At 38.2% G+C, this 17,651-nt stretch overlaps 1 protein-coding gene and 1 pseudogene across 1 annotated transcript; both read right to left on the bottom strand.

Moving 5' to 3' along the window:
- Positions 1-1,145: 1,145 nt before the first annotated feature.
- On the bottom strand, positions 1,146-3,824 carry LOC115755182 (putative UPF0481 protein At3g02645). Its single transcript, XM_030694496.2, has 2 exons — positions 2,934-3,824; positions 1,146-2,061 (listed from the first exon to the last, which is right to left on the bottom strand). Exons 1-2 carry the CDS (start codon positions 3,763-3,765, stop codon positions 1,298-1,300), a joined length of 1,596 nt encoding a protein of 531 aa, XP_030550356.1. The 5' UTR covers positions 3,766-3,824; the 3' UTR covers positions 1,146-1,297.
- A 1,356-nt stretch (positions 3,825-5,180) lies between these two features.
- Positions 5,181-12,079, bottom strand: LOC115755206 (annotated as a pseudogene).
- Positions 12,080-17,651: the final 5,572 nt, after the last annotated feature.

A 17,651-nucleotide genomic window follows, 5' to 3' on the forward strand; every position in this document is an offset into this window, starting at 1 on the left:
AATGATATGGTTGAATAATTAGTTTTCGACAACTGAGAAATTGAGCTTAAACTCCTTCCCAAAATAGTGGAAGATCGGAGAAGAAGCATTGTGGTTAATTTTCACAAAACTCCAATCCTTTACGTTTAATCTCAAAATAGTGGAAGATCGGAGAAGAAGCAAATCAGAAGCCAAGGATGAGAGGTGAAGAAAATTATGCTCACTTCCTTCTTATTTTGGTTTTTTAAGGAAAGTTTTTAATTTCACTTTAAAAGTTTACAACCAATTAATTTTATGAAAGATTTACTTTAGTACCAAAATTTTCCAAAAGTAAAAAAATTGCAATTTCAATCCTAAACCTATTGTACAAATTTTTATCGAGTCCCCAATCCTTAAATTGCTCATATGTAGTCCTAGACCTTTGAGTGAAAATGCAATCAAGTCCTCCCACCCAAATTTCACATGAAATTGATGACATTCCAGTTATCTCAATCATATTACGTGTCATGACAAATGATTTGACATGGACAATTTTAGACAAAACGTCATTATTTATGTTAATCTTATGCTTATTTTGTTTCCCATGCTATAATAATCTAGTTCCACCCCAAGTTTATTTGGCATGTGCATTTCTCAGTCCGTTAATTTCACATAATGCAATATACAAGATCACTTGTCCACGGGTTTTAATGGACTTAAAATGGATTATGGTGTCTGTGGCAAAGAAGAAAAATGACTTTATCAAAATAACTATCTTTCCAAAACCTTAGAGCCGAATCTTTACCACTAATTAGTTTTATGAAAGATTAATGCGAAAAAAAATTTAACAGAGAAAAATTGTTATTTCAGTCCCACATCCATTGTATGATTTAAATTCAAGTCTAAATTTTTAAATTTATCCAATATAGTTCTAGAAATTGAAGTAAAAAGGCAATCAAATCCTCCCACCCAAATCTTGCCTAAAATTATTGATGTGGTAGTTCAATCGTCGTCGGCTATCCTAAGTGTTATGACCGGATAACTAACTTGGACAGGTTTAAACAAAACGATATGTGCGGTTTTCATACCTTCAATTTCACCCGTCACTCGAAGTTCGGTTTGCACGTGAGAGTGGATTTTAATATATGCAAACCACGTAATTTGTTTATGGTGTTTTAATGTGAATTATATTCATATAGTCTCTGTTCATCAATTAATTTGTTTTTTTGAACTTAAAATGATCTTTGGTTATACATGGCAAAGAAGAAAAACGAGTTTATTAAAAGCACTACCTTTCCAAAATCTCTCAATATTTTCTGTGACGTACGATACAAATGGCTCATGTTGTGTTGAATAGCTGAGGACAACTGCATACGGAGCAAAATGTCTGCAGACCCATGAGCAGAATGAGCACGACCGTGGCGAACATGGTGAGGAACTTCCAAGAAGAGTAGACGTACTTCCTCATGAGATTATAAGCCTTGACCTTTCGGGTGCTGTTGTAGTACCTGTTGACGTCTTGAATCGTCTTGTCCAGCTCCGAGGCATTGCTTCTGGAACCTATGGATTTGATCATTCCGTTGAAGAGCTCCACGACCTTGTCGTCGCAGTTCAGATGGTTCGAGACGATGGACGCTCCCCTCAGTAGCTTCACGTCCTCGCAGGTGCCGATAATGCCGTACATCAACTCCGTGTATCGCGTCAGAATCAAGGGACTGCTCTGCGATATCATCTCGTAGGCCACGAGGTTTCGCAGCAAGACCTCAGTGGTGGGATTCAAAACGATCCGGGGGAGCTTCAGAGTAGCAGTTTTCTGATCGAACTCGATGGTTCTGATACCTCCTTCAGCCGAGCGCACCTTGATCCCGACGCCATGGAGCTTCGACACCGTGGGAATCATAACGATTTCATGAGAAGGGTTGTTCCGGAGGCAGTCGGAGCATCCGGGTATTAGTTGCATTACCGATTGAATTAACTTGTAGATGAGCACGATCGGCAGCCTCAGCTTCTTCATGAAAGAGAATTTCGATAACTCTTTCCATGCTTCAGTGACTTTTGGTGCTGGTACCGATACCTTGTTGATCAAATGGCCAGATCTTGCACCTGTTGAAATTTTTTTTTTACTTTTATTCCCTTCTTGGGAAAAACAAAAGTGTTGGGACGTTGTTTATTTTGAAGAAATCACCATCTATCTCGCTTCTTTCTAAATCCTTCTTGATTAGTCTTGACTATTCATATTTTCATTTTTTGGTAAAAAAACTATTCATATTTTCAATGTCTAATTCATATGACTGCTTGTGTCTCGATATTTTGTCAATTCCCAAGATTCTATCTCCTTGAAATGCTAGGTAAATTAATGAGTCATTTATTAGTAAAATCAAGATTCATGTATTATGCATATATAAAGGCAAGTGTTGTAATAGTTATTTAGTGCAACGACAAAGGAGTCACAATAAAATAGCCCATTGGTCTCCTTCATTGAGTGTTATGTGAGAGTTACCGATCAAGTTGTCGATCTAAGTTTAAAGTTACTAACGATTGACTGTCATTGAAACTTTTTGACGCTTTTGAAGTTCAACGGTTCACACCCCTTATTGATAGGAAACATCGGATCCTGCTGCCTAGCGATCGAGCGGGGGTCTAGGGGCAGCACCTCAGAGTTGTCAAAGAGTCTTCATAATTTGGGCCTATATTTTATTAGTAGTTTGACTTGGGTTCATAAACAATTACTGCTATATGTATATACTCTTTTTCGCTTGTAATGGTGTGATCAGAAAGGTGCAATGTGCTAATTATAATGAAATTCTTTATAAGGTGTAATCCTAATTTAAGGGTGAATCAAGATAAATCTTATGTCTGAATTCTTATTTATCGTTTTTACGCTCTATTTCGTTACGATTCTATGCCGAATCCTAACAAAAAAGCAAAAGGGACACATCATCAACTCTTGCATGGCATGGGGAATGAAAACTAACCTCCAAGCTCATTCTTCTTCGTCTGTACTGCTTCTGGGACTGTTCTCCTCAAGATAAGATTGTAAAGGAGATCGAGCAAATGCTTATAATGGCGAACAGCTTCAGAGGGCGAGCACCTTTCTAGTCCGAGAGGCGATATCGCTTTGCAGAACCTGATCAACATCACCCCGAGCTCCCTATCTATAGACTCATCTTCTCCATTTTCGCTCACTTCATTCGTCGAATTCTTTGACTGCAGCATTATTTTCCGCAGCACAAAGGTCGGAATTTGATTCTCCACCATCATCACGTCTTTGACAATGGAGTCTCGGGTCATCGGTACGATCCCCCCTCGATCGTCATCCCCAGTTGGGTCTTCCTTGCTCCGAATACTGGCCGACTTATCCCGGTCCATTTTCTCTCGCTTGTCCTTGTAACCATACAGTAGGTCGAGCAAGAACAAGCTGTCGATGGTAATGACCCACTTCAGAGTGTCCGTGCCGACTTCCAGGTGCATCTGGTAGCTCGCGCGGATTTTCCCCTCCTGCTCTTCGAGCAAACCAGCGATTAAATCAAATGCAGGGAGCTTCAGCACCGCGCGTGCCCGTCGGGCTGCGGCCAGCTTGGGGTTCTCTGTCTGGTAGAGCTGTGGCCAGAAGTGGTGGTACGGTCCCAGCGCGACATGGTGCGGGACGTAGGCCTCGAGCTTCGCCGAGCTGATCGATTCCGGCACGCGGTGGACAGAGACCAGGGTCTCGATGTCGATCCCATGATCGAGGGCGTCTCGGATGTGTTCCACCCATTGCTCTTCGCTAAGGCTCGAGTTGATGATGGAGGTCGACGACGAGGACATGCTTGTTCGACGAGGTTTCGAGAGCTAACTTAGTACATGGAATATTACATGGGTATCTTTTATTCGCGGACACATTCATCTTATCTATCATTGCAATGACGGGAGAAAACAAAAGGCTGAGCTTCGTGGCGATTACGAAGGTGACCGTTGAATTGTATTAGGATTGAAGTGGGGGCAAGTGGCAGAGATTTTTTGGCTGTTCTGCTGGGAATGAGAGTGACTATCTTGAAGAATCAAGGGCAGTCGGCTGAATGATCAACACTCGAGAGCTTGGTCCGATGCGATAAGATTCCTTGTTCGAATCACAACGGTCCCCCACACAAAATAAACGCGAAAGTTAGTCTCGCCACGTTGCAATGGAGCCTTACCCACCAACCATGTTTTGTTCATTTAGCTATACATTAAACTTGATTAGAAAAATGCTGGAATTTCTGCTGAATTTCAATTAAAAAAAAAAACAAAGTGCATAGCAAGTGGGAGGATTTGCCCGCTTGGAAGACTACTTAGTCTTGTTTCCATTCAACTAAATCATGTGAATGAACCCTATCAAAATGAGCTTTTGTCTTGTATTCATTGCACTCAAAGAAGACTTTGGTTTTATTAGGGTTTGGGGTGTGGCAAGAAAGACTTAGGAGTTCATTCAAACCACAAGGTTTTGAACTTTCCTACGACGGCAGCTTCTTTTTGTCTCGGGCTATCTTGATTCTTGACATGGGCTGTAGCTGAAACCCTGCCTCAGAATCGCACGTAAACCATAGAGAATCCTGATTTGGAAAGCTTTCTGCCGCGACCTTCCTAGAGGTGAAACGACGCAAGAAATGCTAATGGATTACTAAGTCTCAAGACATAGCGCGGACGCTCCCAAGTCTACACCAACCGTTATTTTTCGGGTCTACCATAGAGAATCCTGATTTGGAAAGCCTTCCTTGTGTTCAGTATTTTGTTTCTTTCTGCAGCTTTTCTTCCCAACCCGATGCTTGGCTGCTGAAAAAAGAAGCTTTCATATGTTCTTGGATTAGCATTAAGATGAACAAACTGATGAACTTACACCCTCATGATCTTATCTAAGTGTACTAGTGATTGCTACTGGCTTCCCATCACATCTCACCGAGGGTTTATATATAAAGCCGACTCCAATATTACTTGCAAACAACACCATTCAAACTGAGAGATATATGTTGATTCATTGAACATTCGTCTTGGCAAGAACCTGAGTAGGATTTACAGTTTTTTACTAGATGCAGAAATCTATATACCAGCATTACAATGACATGGAAGTATGGTCATAGATCAAAAATCAAACCTTTTATTGATAAGGCAAATAAAAACCGGTCCTCTTGGATTGGTTGGAATGAAATGTAAGAACAAACTAAAACGTACTAGAGTTCAGATTGTATTCCTTTATTAATCAAAACATGACAGGAATTAACCACGGCAACGAACAAGCTAACGAAATGTTATTCCCACTACCCACTCTTAAACTTGTGGATCTACAGAGGGTAGTAATGAATCCATCTGCGGAACATCTTGTAACATTCTCTGCGTTTGTATTCTGGTAGCGAGTGACCAGCACCCTGTATCAATGCCGTTAAGACGGACACAAGTATCATGACACCACCGAAGTCTGAGTTCTCTTACCTTTAATGTTGCATAGGTCAATTGGTATCCGTAGTCTGCATACTTCCTCGTGTTCCTATTAAAACATGGTGAAATCGGAAGCTCTTACATCATCCGAGGACTGAAAACGGGAGAATGGAAAAGTAAGTAAAAACTGGAAGCTTGCAGTAGACCAAATTCTTTGTGAGCTTACCCCGCAACTTGGTCATCTACAAACCACGGTCCCCAATCTCTATCCACTGCCAAATCAAGCCATTTTATCCACTCTTCGATAGCGTTATGTGGTATAAGCATGTCGTGATCACCACTGTGAAGAACAAGTTACTCATCACCAGTCAAACGAAGTGATTTCTGTATTTTTGTTGAATTTCACAGTTGTTGAAATGTTCCTAGACTATTGCAGTCATTGGTTTTAGAAGTTTTAACCTGAAAACTAGAACTTGCATGCCCAGACGGGTGAGATTATTATGATAATCGAGAACATTGGTGACATCTTCATTGTAGGCTAATGAATTATTACACCTGAAGAATTCACCGACGGACCCCTGCAAATTGATGGAATAAGATACACCTATTTGCTAGTTTTCTCAAGGGGGAATAAATTTGAACGATGAGGTCATGGGCCAGACATGGACATACCGGTCGAACATGAAGAGCTTCTTGTACGCCTGGATAATTACCCCATATATCAACAAATAGATAATTGAAGTACTGTCACATTCATCAAAAGAGTCAGAGAGAGAGAGACCTTGCACCAAAGATCGTGAGGTCTCAGTAGCGACACGAGATAATCCTTGGTGAACTCTTCAATGCAACTCCGTGCTTCTCTTTGCTTGATAGTGCTAATTTGAAAGCTTCTTTCGGTTTTGGTGAAATGAAAGCACAAACAGGGTCAAGAACATTTGTTTCGCTGATCAATTCAAATAGCTGCAAATAAGACAGAAAGAACCAAACATCTCTGCTCAAATTTCATGTTCAATAAATCTCAAACCCAAAAAGAGTTAGGGAGAGAAAAACAGAACCAGTCTACTTCTAATGCATCCATAAATGATGCACATTCTCTAACCTCGTCGTACGCTGCCAGATCCTCTGTGCAGTTCGCGTTCGTTGAATCCACATAATTCCCACCACAATGTATTTCTAAATCCTGATAATCAAGATATGAATTTGATCATACCTCAGGACTCACAAATGCTCAACTGGAAGTTCTCACATGATTTTTTGTTCAGTACCTCATAAAGTGCATCTGAAATGAGGGCCAACCTATGAGCGAATGGAACTTTTGAGTTCGTTTCAAGAGCAGCGTACGTTTGGGGACATGATAGTATCATTCCCTGAAAATGATTCAACAGAGAAGACAGTACATCAAGATAAGATGCAGTGTATGCCCAAATTTAAGAAGGAAAAGTTAAGATGAGGAGCAAGCTTTTTCCGTACCTTAAGGTGGAAACATGGTTTAAGTCCAGCTTCATTCCTGCAAGTTTGCAACAAGAACAGAGAAAAATATATATTTCATAATCCACCCATAGATGTGGACAGGTGACAACATCCATGTTTATCCCATTCAATAGGGCTAGAGAAGAATTTATTGCCTTGTAGAATCGCTGTAGCAACCATGGTAGGATATAAACCAGCGTAAGAATCGCTACCAACAAACACTGGATTGGTTTCGAAACTTGGATGAGCCGCCAACCACTGCATCACATCTATAAATTAGAATTCATTTCACATCCAACTTTTTTCATACATTATGATACAGCCACCATGATCTGTGAAGTATTCTACTCACGTTTCTTAAGAATGCCTGCATCTGTGCAGAATTCAATGCGTCTGTGGATTTGTACGCTGACGTCGTCGTTGCATAGGAGAAACCCGCACCAACCGGTGCATCTATGGAGATAATGTTGGCTGTCTGATAATTTTTGGGGGGAAAAGTCAGTATGAACTCAATAAGAGGACAGTATTTAAATTCGATAGAGATGCGGTAATGGGTTAAATATTTCCAAATCGAGGGAAAATTTATTACTTCACAGTTTACCTGTCCACGCATTTGACTCGTAGAGTAACGTCGGCAACCCCCAATGTAGTCGGTAACATTGAATTTCAGTGGACCTGCATATGGCAGACATCAAGATACTGTATGTAAACACCTACTTGAGCACATTTGCAGCATCATAATGAAATAATGATACAATACTATATAGGAGGAATAATGAAGAAGAAGAACTGACCGATCTGGTACAAGAAGGCGTTCAAACCCGAATGCCTGGGGCCTCCGTTCATGAAAAGCAGAAGAGGGTCAGCTCCAGGATTACTTATGGACCGCACGAAGTAGTAGAACAACTCGACCTCCCCCACACTAATATATCTGCATCAACCAAAATATCAACTTAAGATCACTTTAAAATTCAAATCCATCCCTGCCTTCTGAGGCCAATTTTACTTGTAGTACAGTCATATTAGCAGTTGCCCAATTTCAAGAGTGAACGGAAGCAAACTGGGATTACCCGGTAACTCCTTACTAAGCAAAATTCTTTGTAAGGTTGGTCATTCTACAGTAGGTGTGAATGCTGCTATGGAAAGTTAGGACAACCTCATGACTAAAGTATCATGGGTAGAGAAAAGTTTGGTGCAGGATATATAGTAGGTCAGTCCATCAGAATGAGTTGATTTATCTGCTTGTGCACAATATGAATCTAGATGGGCTTCATCATCCTTAACAAAACACAATTACACTAGCTAGCAGGAAAAACTATTACACAAGATTTCTGACATGAGTCTGTGTGTGCTAGAAGAAAGAATGGGTTATGATTCAATAAGGGATCAATTTACTTGTCATATAGTCAATTTGTGCACGCTTACTATCAAAAACTTTACCTGGTTTCCAACATCGTCGAAGTTTTTCTACGCGTTTTAGTACTTCTACATTATTGCTGTCGATCGCATCTATCGAATTGTCATTGTTGAAAAGGAAATTACGTACTTTGTGGCATTTATATTCGCCGAATGTGCTGAAATGGCGTAGCTTCCTGAAAGCGTGGAGTCTGGACTGCGGAAGGACTTAATAGATGCAATTAGAAAAATCAAGGACCCTGTTGAGATACGTGAAAAAATTTAAGGGACTGACTGCGAAGATCGCTTAAGCTAGTCTGTCTTCATTGTTTACAGTTCTGCAATCTCAGCACCATCGTGCATACCAAATGTTAAACACGAAGACATGTTCACATATTCCGACAATGGGACCACTTGGGTCACTGTGCCCTGTGGTCGTGGTTGGTCCGTAGTAAACCAGCTCATTTTCGTCGCAGTCGTGAAGAAAATCTAATTCAAATCATTGTCGAGGGATTGAAAGATCCATGAAGAGACAGATGTCATGACAGAATACGAAACTGAGCCGGTTTCAAGCTTAAAAGGAAGTCTTCCGGGAAACCCGGGAAGAGTCTCCACTATGTGCTGAGATGAAGCAGCTGAGGCACACACTAGCGCAAGCAGAATATTTCTTCTCGATACCTTGCCTTACTGAGTTCAACATATGCCTTTTGCCTTGCCACTCTCTTCCTCTCTCATGCCAATCAAGGGAAAAACAGGGGTTCAAACTAAGAATGAAACACGAAAAAGGGAAAGAATGACGTACCTAAAAAGGAAATCTTGAACGAAGTACTAAAATTAGGAAAAAAAATCATTTTAACCCGATCACTAAAATAGAAGGCAAATTAGATAAATTGTCCATGAACTTTAGCCTAATATGCAATGTGCTTCTTGAATTTTACCCCAACGTACAATACTATTTCCAAATTTTAATTTGTTCAATATGATCCTTGGACTTTTAATACATGTCCAATTTGGTGCCTGGACTAGATGAAAATTTTCAATAATGTTCTGGACCTTAAATTAATTGGAGGATAATATTAAACATTTTCATATGGTTCATGGACTAAATTGAATATGTACCAAAAATCAAGAGTCATATTGAATAAATTAAAAGTTCGGGGACAACGCTAAAATTTATAAACTACATTACATATGAGGCCAAAGTTTAGGAACTATTTGTTTCGTCATCCATAAAATTAAAGTATTATACTTATAATAAGTCTGTAAATAATTTGTTGAGTAGGTAGCTAATCACTTCAATGTTATACAATGACTCTTTCCACCGGAACACTAGACCAGGCCAATCTTCCGAACTCCAGTTTATCAAGAAGAAAGATGGTACTGTTATCATCAAGTTCACCAAGAAAAACAGAAGATTCCTCTTCCGGGCTCTCAATTGTTAATTCGCCTTTGGTGCTCTTCACCTTGGGAGCATCCAAAACACAATAAATTTTTGCAGATCGATTAAATCCGCATGAACAAGTCCGATCGAAGATAAGCTTGCAAGGTTTCCAATGTTCGACCGACATGTAAAGCCAGTGGGAAATAGAGAGGTAACCGAAAGAATTATTACTGCTTGTGCTCGGGATTAATTGGATCAAGAATATTTTTAGGGAAAAAGAACTTATAAGTGTCTCAATTTTCGTGCGGCATTCATTTTGGTATCATAACCTTTTTTATCAATCATTTGAATACCACATCAATAAAATCCCGATTACTTAACTACCTCTGACGACCATTCCTTATGTCCTATATTATGTACTTACATACACATGTCTATGTAAACTACTAGTGATTAAACAAATGAAAAAATTTACCAAAAAACTCTTAAACCTTATTAAATGGAAGCATATTTAGTCCTAAATATTATAATTTGAACAATTTAACCCTAAACCTTTTGATAATTTGTCAATTTAGTTCTTTTGGCCAAAATGACGTGGACACCGGCCATTCCACTTGTCCTTGTCGGTATTGACATGGACAATTTTTTCAAATATTTTTCTCTCTGTTTTTTTTTTTTTTTTTCCGTCTTCCTTTCTCGGTCCCCGAGCCTTGACAATGAGTAGTGATCGACCATAGGTGAGGGCCGGTGAGGCTCACCCTCAAGGGATCCGGCAAGTGCGAGCCTTGCCCAACTTTGGTGAGGGGGCCACCTCACCAGGATTAACGATCGGTAAAGGAAAGGAAAAATAAAATTGCAAACAATAACTAACAAGAAAATTCAAAAAAAAATTTAAAAATTGAAAAAAAATGTTTACATCAATACCAGCCATGCCATATGACAACCGGTGTTGACATCAACGATTGCCGACTTAAATTGGTCAGAATGACTAAATTGACAAATTATCAAAATGTTTAGGATAAAATTGGCCAAAGTAAAAGGTTTATGATTGAATTGGCATCCGTACAATAGATTTATACTGTCTTGTTAATTTTATCATTATATATTCCTTTGGAACGGGCGGTGTCATTGCAAGGTGCAAAACATTCAAACCATCTTGGTCATTGTTGGGAACCAATTTTTATCGCAAAATTGGCCATATATTATTGTGTTTCTCATGCTTGTCTCTACTCATTTTATTTTCTATATTAGACACTTCTTTTACGTGGATTTCCATCTTTTTATCTCGTCTTTCTCAATGTTGATTAATAAAATGGTGGAAAGAGGCAACCAATGTCGGCGACTCCTTAGACTCTTACCATAAAAGTTTCATGGCATGATAGGACATTCGATTCGAACCCCGATCACTATTCTTTTTCAGCAACCTTGTCATCCCCGCTCCACCACGGAGCTAATGGACAACCAAAGCATGCAATCCGGCATAAAGATACTAGAAGTGCCAAAGTTTATATTCGGCACTCACTTAGTGCCAATTTTTTTAGAGCACTTAAGTGCCAAAAAAAAAAAAAAAGATTATTTGAGTGTTAACTCCGGCAAGCTTTGCCGGAAATCTTACGTAAAATTTATTTATTAATAACCTAATCCTACATGGCTCGCTAGAGAAACCCAGTCAATAATATAAAAAAAAAGCTAAAAATTAAAATTTTTTAAAAATTAACAAATAAGCTAAAAAAATAAAAATAAAAAATAAAAAAAAGGTCACTTTTTTTAAAATTTTTTGAGCTTATTTGAGACTGATTTTTTTAAAAAAATTACCACGTGCATTGATTTTATTATAAATGACATGTCACTAAAAAATTTTCATTATGAATGCCATGTATATTTTTTGGCTAGAATCTCTCGTTGTTAGCACTTAAGTAATCCCTTTTTTCTCCAATTTGGTACTTAAGTGAGCTGACAAAAAAATTTTGCTACCAAAGTGAGCGCTATACACAAACTTTGGCACTTTTGGTGTGCTTATGCTCGCAATCCCTTTTTCGCCAACAGAATAATGAAAAACTCAATAATCAAAGGCACCACAATTGCAATAGTGTTGGACTAGACATGTAAGATTTTTCCAATGATTGAGCACCGACTGCATATTAATGTGTGATTCATATGTCTTATGTGTTCATTGTACAATTGTGTTAATATCTATACCCCGACTGTAATCAGTTACTCTTATAAATACATATCATACAATCCTAATTTAGTTAAGCCACCATAAACACTCATGTTGTTATTCCCTCTTACTTTAAACATCAACATTGTATCAAAGTAGGAAAACACATCAAATTCTTTGCCCCAAATTAACACTTCTTTTGCTGCAATTGCTTTCTCAACTATATCCAATACATCTCCAAGTTTCTCTTCTTCTCCACCATCTCTTTTTCCATCATTTTCTCTTCCAGTTAGTCCCAATTTCCCATCACCTTTCAACAACATTATGTCTACTTTCACTTCTTCTTCCCTCTTCTCTGTTGTTATGATTTATGCTGCTGCTCAAATTACAACCGTGCAATCAATGTCGCTGTCCGTTTTTCTTCCCGACATCACATGTCTCGTCTCCATCAAACTTGATGCAGACAATTATCTTAAATTGAAATCTGAGTTGGAACCAATTCTAATATGTAACGACCTGTTGAGCTGTGTGGATGGATCCTTTTCGTGCTCGTTAAAGCTTATCAATGATCAAAATGATCAAAATGGCACTTTGGCAGTTAATAACTCCTATTACATCCGGATCAAGATAGATAAATGCATTCATATTTTGATAAATTCGACCCTCACAATAAAAATTTTCCATCAATTTCACAACCTTCGGATGTCTCGAGAGATTTGGCTCGCTCTAGGACAACGCTTTAGTGATGGCTGCAAGACCAAGAAAATTGGACTAAAACTTGATTTTCAGATTGCATTAAGAAACTTGATCAATCAATGTATAAGTCAATTGCGGATACTATCACTGCAATCAATTGCTCTTCGGTATTGATGATGGAGGTCGACGAGGACATGCTGGTTTGACGAGGTTTAGAAAGCTAACTTAGCTCATGGATTATTGCATGTATATCTTTTATTCGCGTACACACATTCATCTTATCTATCATGGCAATTACGCACGAAAACAAAAGGCTGAGCTTCGTGGCGATTACGAAGGTGACTTTTGAATTGTATAAGGGTTGAAGTGGGGCAAGTGGTAGATATTTTGGCTGTTCTGCTGGGAAGGATAGTGACTCTCTCGAATAATCAAGGTGTCGGCTGAATGGTCAAGACTCGATAGCTTGATCCGATGCGATAAGATTCCTCATTCGAATCACAGTGTTGTCCCACACGTATTGATGGGAGGGTTTGCTCACATTTATGGGCCGAATTGAGTCGAAGGGCCGAATATTTCATGTTATAAAAATTAGAGAGTGGTTACCATGTTTTGTTCCTTTAGCTATAAATCAAACTTGATTACTGAGTGTCGCTTGCAAAACGCTAGATTTAAAGATTTTCTACTGAATTCCAATAAAAAAATAGGGGTAGCACCGTGAAATATCCCAAACTGATATATCTATGATAAATTTACCACAAACCAATGTAACCCAAATCGGTACCCTTGTGACAAATTTATTTTTTTTACCACTAAAAATCCTAAATTGGTATACATGTGACAAATTTGCCCCGTGTTGGTTTTCATTAAATTAGGTTAACATCACCAAAAATCTCAAATTAGTACACCCGTGACAATCGGAGGGTAAAAACCTCAATCTAATATACCCGTCAATGACGGTAAGATTCAACGGAAACTAATAGAGGATCAAATTATCACAAGTGTACTAGTTTGAGTTTTTGGTGGTCATGAAATTATTTTGAGATAAATTTGTCATAAGAGTACCAATTTAGAGTTTTTTGTGATATTAACCTAAAAGTTAAAGCTCATACCAAGTGGGAGGACTTGCCCACTAAAGACTTCTTAATGTGTTTCCATTCAACTAAATCGTGTGAACCCTATGAAAGGAGCTTTTGTCCTAATAAAACCAAAGTCTTCTTTGAGTACAATGGCCCCGTTTTATATTACTTTCAATACAAAAATATAAAAGTTATAATTATTATTTTTTTCAATTTTAAACAAATAAAAAGTAAAAAAATAAATTGGTCTTGCTAAATAACATTTGAAATATATGTTTACCAAACAACATTTTCTCCAAAGTTGCTTTCCAAGGCATTTTTCAATTAGAGTTTACCAAATAGTATTTGTATCTAACCAAACTCTTTTAGGATAAAAGCTTTTGCATTTCCCCAAAGCAGAACCAAACAGGGCCATTGTACTCAAAGAAGACTTTGGTTTTATTAGGGTTCGATTGGGGCAAGTTGGCCTTAGGAGTTCATTCAAACCTCAAGGTTTTGAACTTTCCTACAATGGTTGCTTTTTGTTTGGGGCTATCTTGATTCCTAACAAGGACTGTAGTTGAACCTGTGCCTTAAAATTGCAGGTAAACCATAGAGAATCCTGATTTAGAAAGCTTTCTATCGCGACCATCTTAGAGGCGAAGGACCAAATGAAAAGCTAATGGATTACTAAGTGTGAAGGCTTATCATGGACTCTCCCAAGTCCATACCAATCATTATTTTCAGATCAACGGTGGAGAATCCTAATTTTTTTTTTTTTTTGGCTAAAGAATCCTGATTTGGAAAGCCTTCCTTGTGTTCAGTATTTTGTTCCTTTCTGCATGTTTTCTTCGCAACCCAATGCTTGATTGCTGGTAAAGAAGCTTTCATAGGTTCTTGGATTAGCATTAAGATGAACAAAATAATACACTCATAGCGTCATGATCTTATTTAATCATACTTGTAATCGCTACTAGCTTCCCATCGCATCTCACCGATGGATTATACACAGCTCGAAATCGAGTACTGCTTTTAAACTATACCAATCAAACCGAGAGATACGTGTTGAATCAACGGACATTCGTCTTGGCAAGAATCTGAGCAGGATTTACATTTTTTTTTTCTGAAGAAACTAGATGGAGAAATTGTTGGATCATTTATCCAATATTGGGCTAATATGTGAATAATTATGTGATGCATACTGTCATATAAAGTTAAGCCCTTGATAAAAGTGATATTTGAGGATAAAGTTATTATGGGCTTTAATGTATCCGATAGGATGTGATCCTTTGATGTGTAGAGACTAAAGTGGTGGTTTAAATTTTTATGATGGGATAACATTGAAACACCAAAAGATGATAACTGTTATCTACAATGGGAATATCAAAGGATTTATACCGAAGGATAAGAGATAAGTTATCTTATCTGTTGTCTTCAAGAGGAATCCCAAAAGGTAACAGATAAGTTATCTATAAAAGGTGGTTATGGTCTCCAGATCAAATGTAACGTTTACTCTTCCTACATCTCATCAATAGAGAGAGTGCTTAGAGAAGTTTAAAGGGGTTCTCTGAGAATTACGTACGTGCTGATCTGGAAGGTCAACTGCACAACTCCGAAGAACAATTTGGCATTATGGATTGAGGTATGCTTCCGTAAACTATTTATTACGTTCGCGATGATACAACATGTACGATCCTATATGTTGATGGTTTTCAACAGTTAGTTTTGTTTTTTGGGCACCAACAGAAATCTCTATTCCAACATCACAATGACATAGAAGTATGGTCACAAATAAAAAATAAAACCCTTTTATTGCATAGGCAAATAAAAGCCGGTCCTCTTCGATTAGTCGGAATGACATGTAATTATAACGTGACAGGAATTAACCTTGGCAATGAACAAGATAACAAAATGTTATTTCCAGCACCCACTCTTAAACGTGTCGATCTACAGAGGATGGTAATGAATCCATCTGCGAAACATCTTGTAACATTCTCTGTGTTTGTGTTCTGGTGGCGAGTGACCAGCTCCCTGTAGCAATGGCGTTAAGACACGGAACAAAAGTATTATGACACCAAAAACTACTCGACCAGAAGGAAGAGGCGACATTGAAGTCTGAATTCTCTCAACTTTAATGTTGTGTAGGCCAATTGGTATCTGTCGTCCGCATACTTCCTGGTGTACCTATTAAAACATGGTGAAATTGGAAGCTCTTACATCATCTGAGGACAAAAAACCGGAGAACGGAAAAGTCCAAACTGAAACCTTTGTGAGCTTACCCGGCAACTTGGCCATCTACAAACCTCGGTCTGCAATCTGTATCCACCGTCAAATCAAGCCATTTTACCCACTCCTCGATAACGTTATGCAGTATAAACATGTCATGATCACCACTGCGAGGTACGAGTTACTCATGACTAGTCGAACCAAGTGATTTTTGTGTTTTTGTTGAACTTCACGGTCGCTGAAATGTTCCTAGACTATTGCAGTCATTGGTTTTAGCAGTTTTTACGTGAAAACTCGAACTTGCATGCCCAGACGGGTGAGATTCTTCTGATAATCCAGAAGATTGGTGCCATCTTCAGTGTAGGCTAACCAAATAATACACCTGAAGAATTCACCGACGGTCCCCTACAAATTGATGCAATAAGATACAACTATTTGCTAGTTTTCTCAAGGGGGAATAAATTTGAACGACAAGTTCATTGGCAAGACATGTACATACCGGTCCAACATGAAGAGCTTCTTGTACGCCTGGATAATTACACCATATATCGACAAGTAGATAATCAAAGTACTGTCACATTCATCAAAAGAGTCAGAGAGGGAGAGACCTTGCACCAAAGATCGCGAGGTCTCAGTAGTGACACAAGATAATCCTTGGTGAACTCTTCAATGGAACTCCTGTGCTTCTCTTTGTTTGATAGAGCTAATTTGAAAGCTTCTTTCGGTTTTGGTGAAATGAAAGCACAAACAGGGTCAAGAACATTTGTTTCACTGATCAATTCAATTAGCTGCAAGTAAGACAGAAAGAACCAAACATCTCTGCTCAAATTTCATGTTCAATAAATCTCAAACCCAAAAAGAGTTGGGAGAGAAAAACAGAACCAGTCTACTCCTAATGCATCCATAAAGGATGCACTTTCTCCAACCTCGTCGTACATTGCTAGAATAGAAGGCAAATTAGACAAATGATCTTTGAACTTTGGCCTAATTTGCGATATGGTCTTTGAAGTCCACCTCAATGTACAGCAATGTCTCTAAATTTTTAATTTGTTCAATGTTGTCCTTAGACTTCTGGTACATGTTCGGTTTAGTCCCTGGACTGCATGAAATTTTCAATATTGTTCCTGACCTTGAATTAATTGGAGGACATTATTAAACATTTTAATATAGTCCATTGACTAAATTGAATATATACAAAAAAATGCATGAGTCCTATTGAATAAATTAAAAATTTAGGGACAACGCTAAAATTTATGGATTACATTGTATATTGGACCAAATTTTAGGAACTGTTTGTGTCATTATCCGTAAAATAAAAATATTACACTTATAATAAGTTTGTAAATAATTTGTTGAGTACGTAGCTAATCACTTCAATTCTATACAATCACTCTTTCCAGTGGTGTGGAAAAATATTCTATCACTGCAATCAATTGATCTATCTCTAATAAGGACTTGGAGATTTAAGCCCTCAATGGACTCCCACTTGAGTATCATCCCTTTATCACAATGCTCACCAATGGCCCTACAATTTCCTTCGGCGATTTGCAGTCAGACCTCCTCATTTAGAAAGAACGAATTTCAGGGTGGATGTATTTCTAGGGGTGGAAGATTTGGTTGGGGACAAGGTGGACAATTCTTGTGTGATCAACTGGGTTGGCAATCCTACAATGTAATTATTAGCAAAAGCTATCGAACTCTAGAGAAATCTCAACTCAGTAAATTTTAACTTTTGAAAATAATTCGATACTTTTTTTCAGAGCAAATCGGTCCCCGCCGATAATTACTTTAATGATATGTTTCTAATCATCACTCTATATAAGCAATGTACCTATCAATTAATAATTACTCCAAATTGTCCACACGTCACAATTTAGCAATCCAATTGATACTTCACACGACAGAAATCTAGGTCAAT

The sequence above is a fragment of the Rhodamnia argentea genome, chromosome 5 (assembly GCF_020921035.1).
Source record: "Rhodamnia argentea isolate NSW1041297 chromosome 5, ASM2092103v1, whole genome shotgun sequence".
Lineage (NCBI taxonomy): Eukaryota > Viridiplantae > Streptophyta > Magnoliopsida > Myrtales > Myrtaceae > Rhodamnia > Rhodamnia argentea.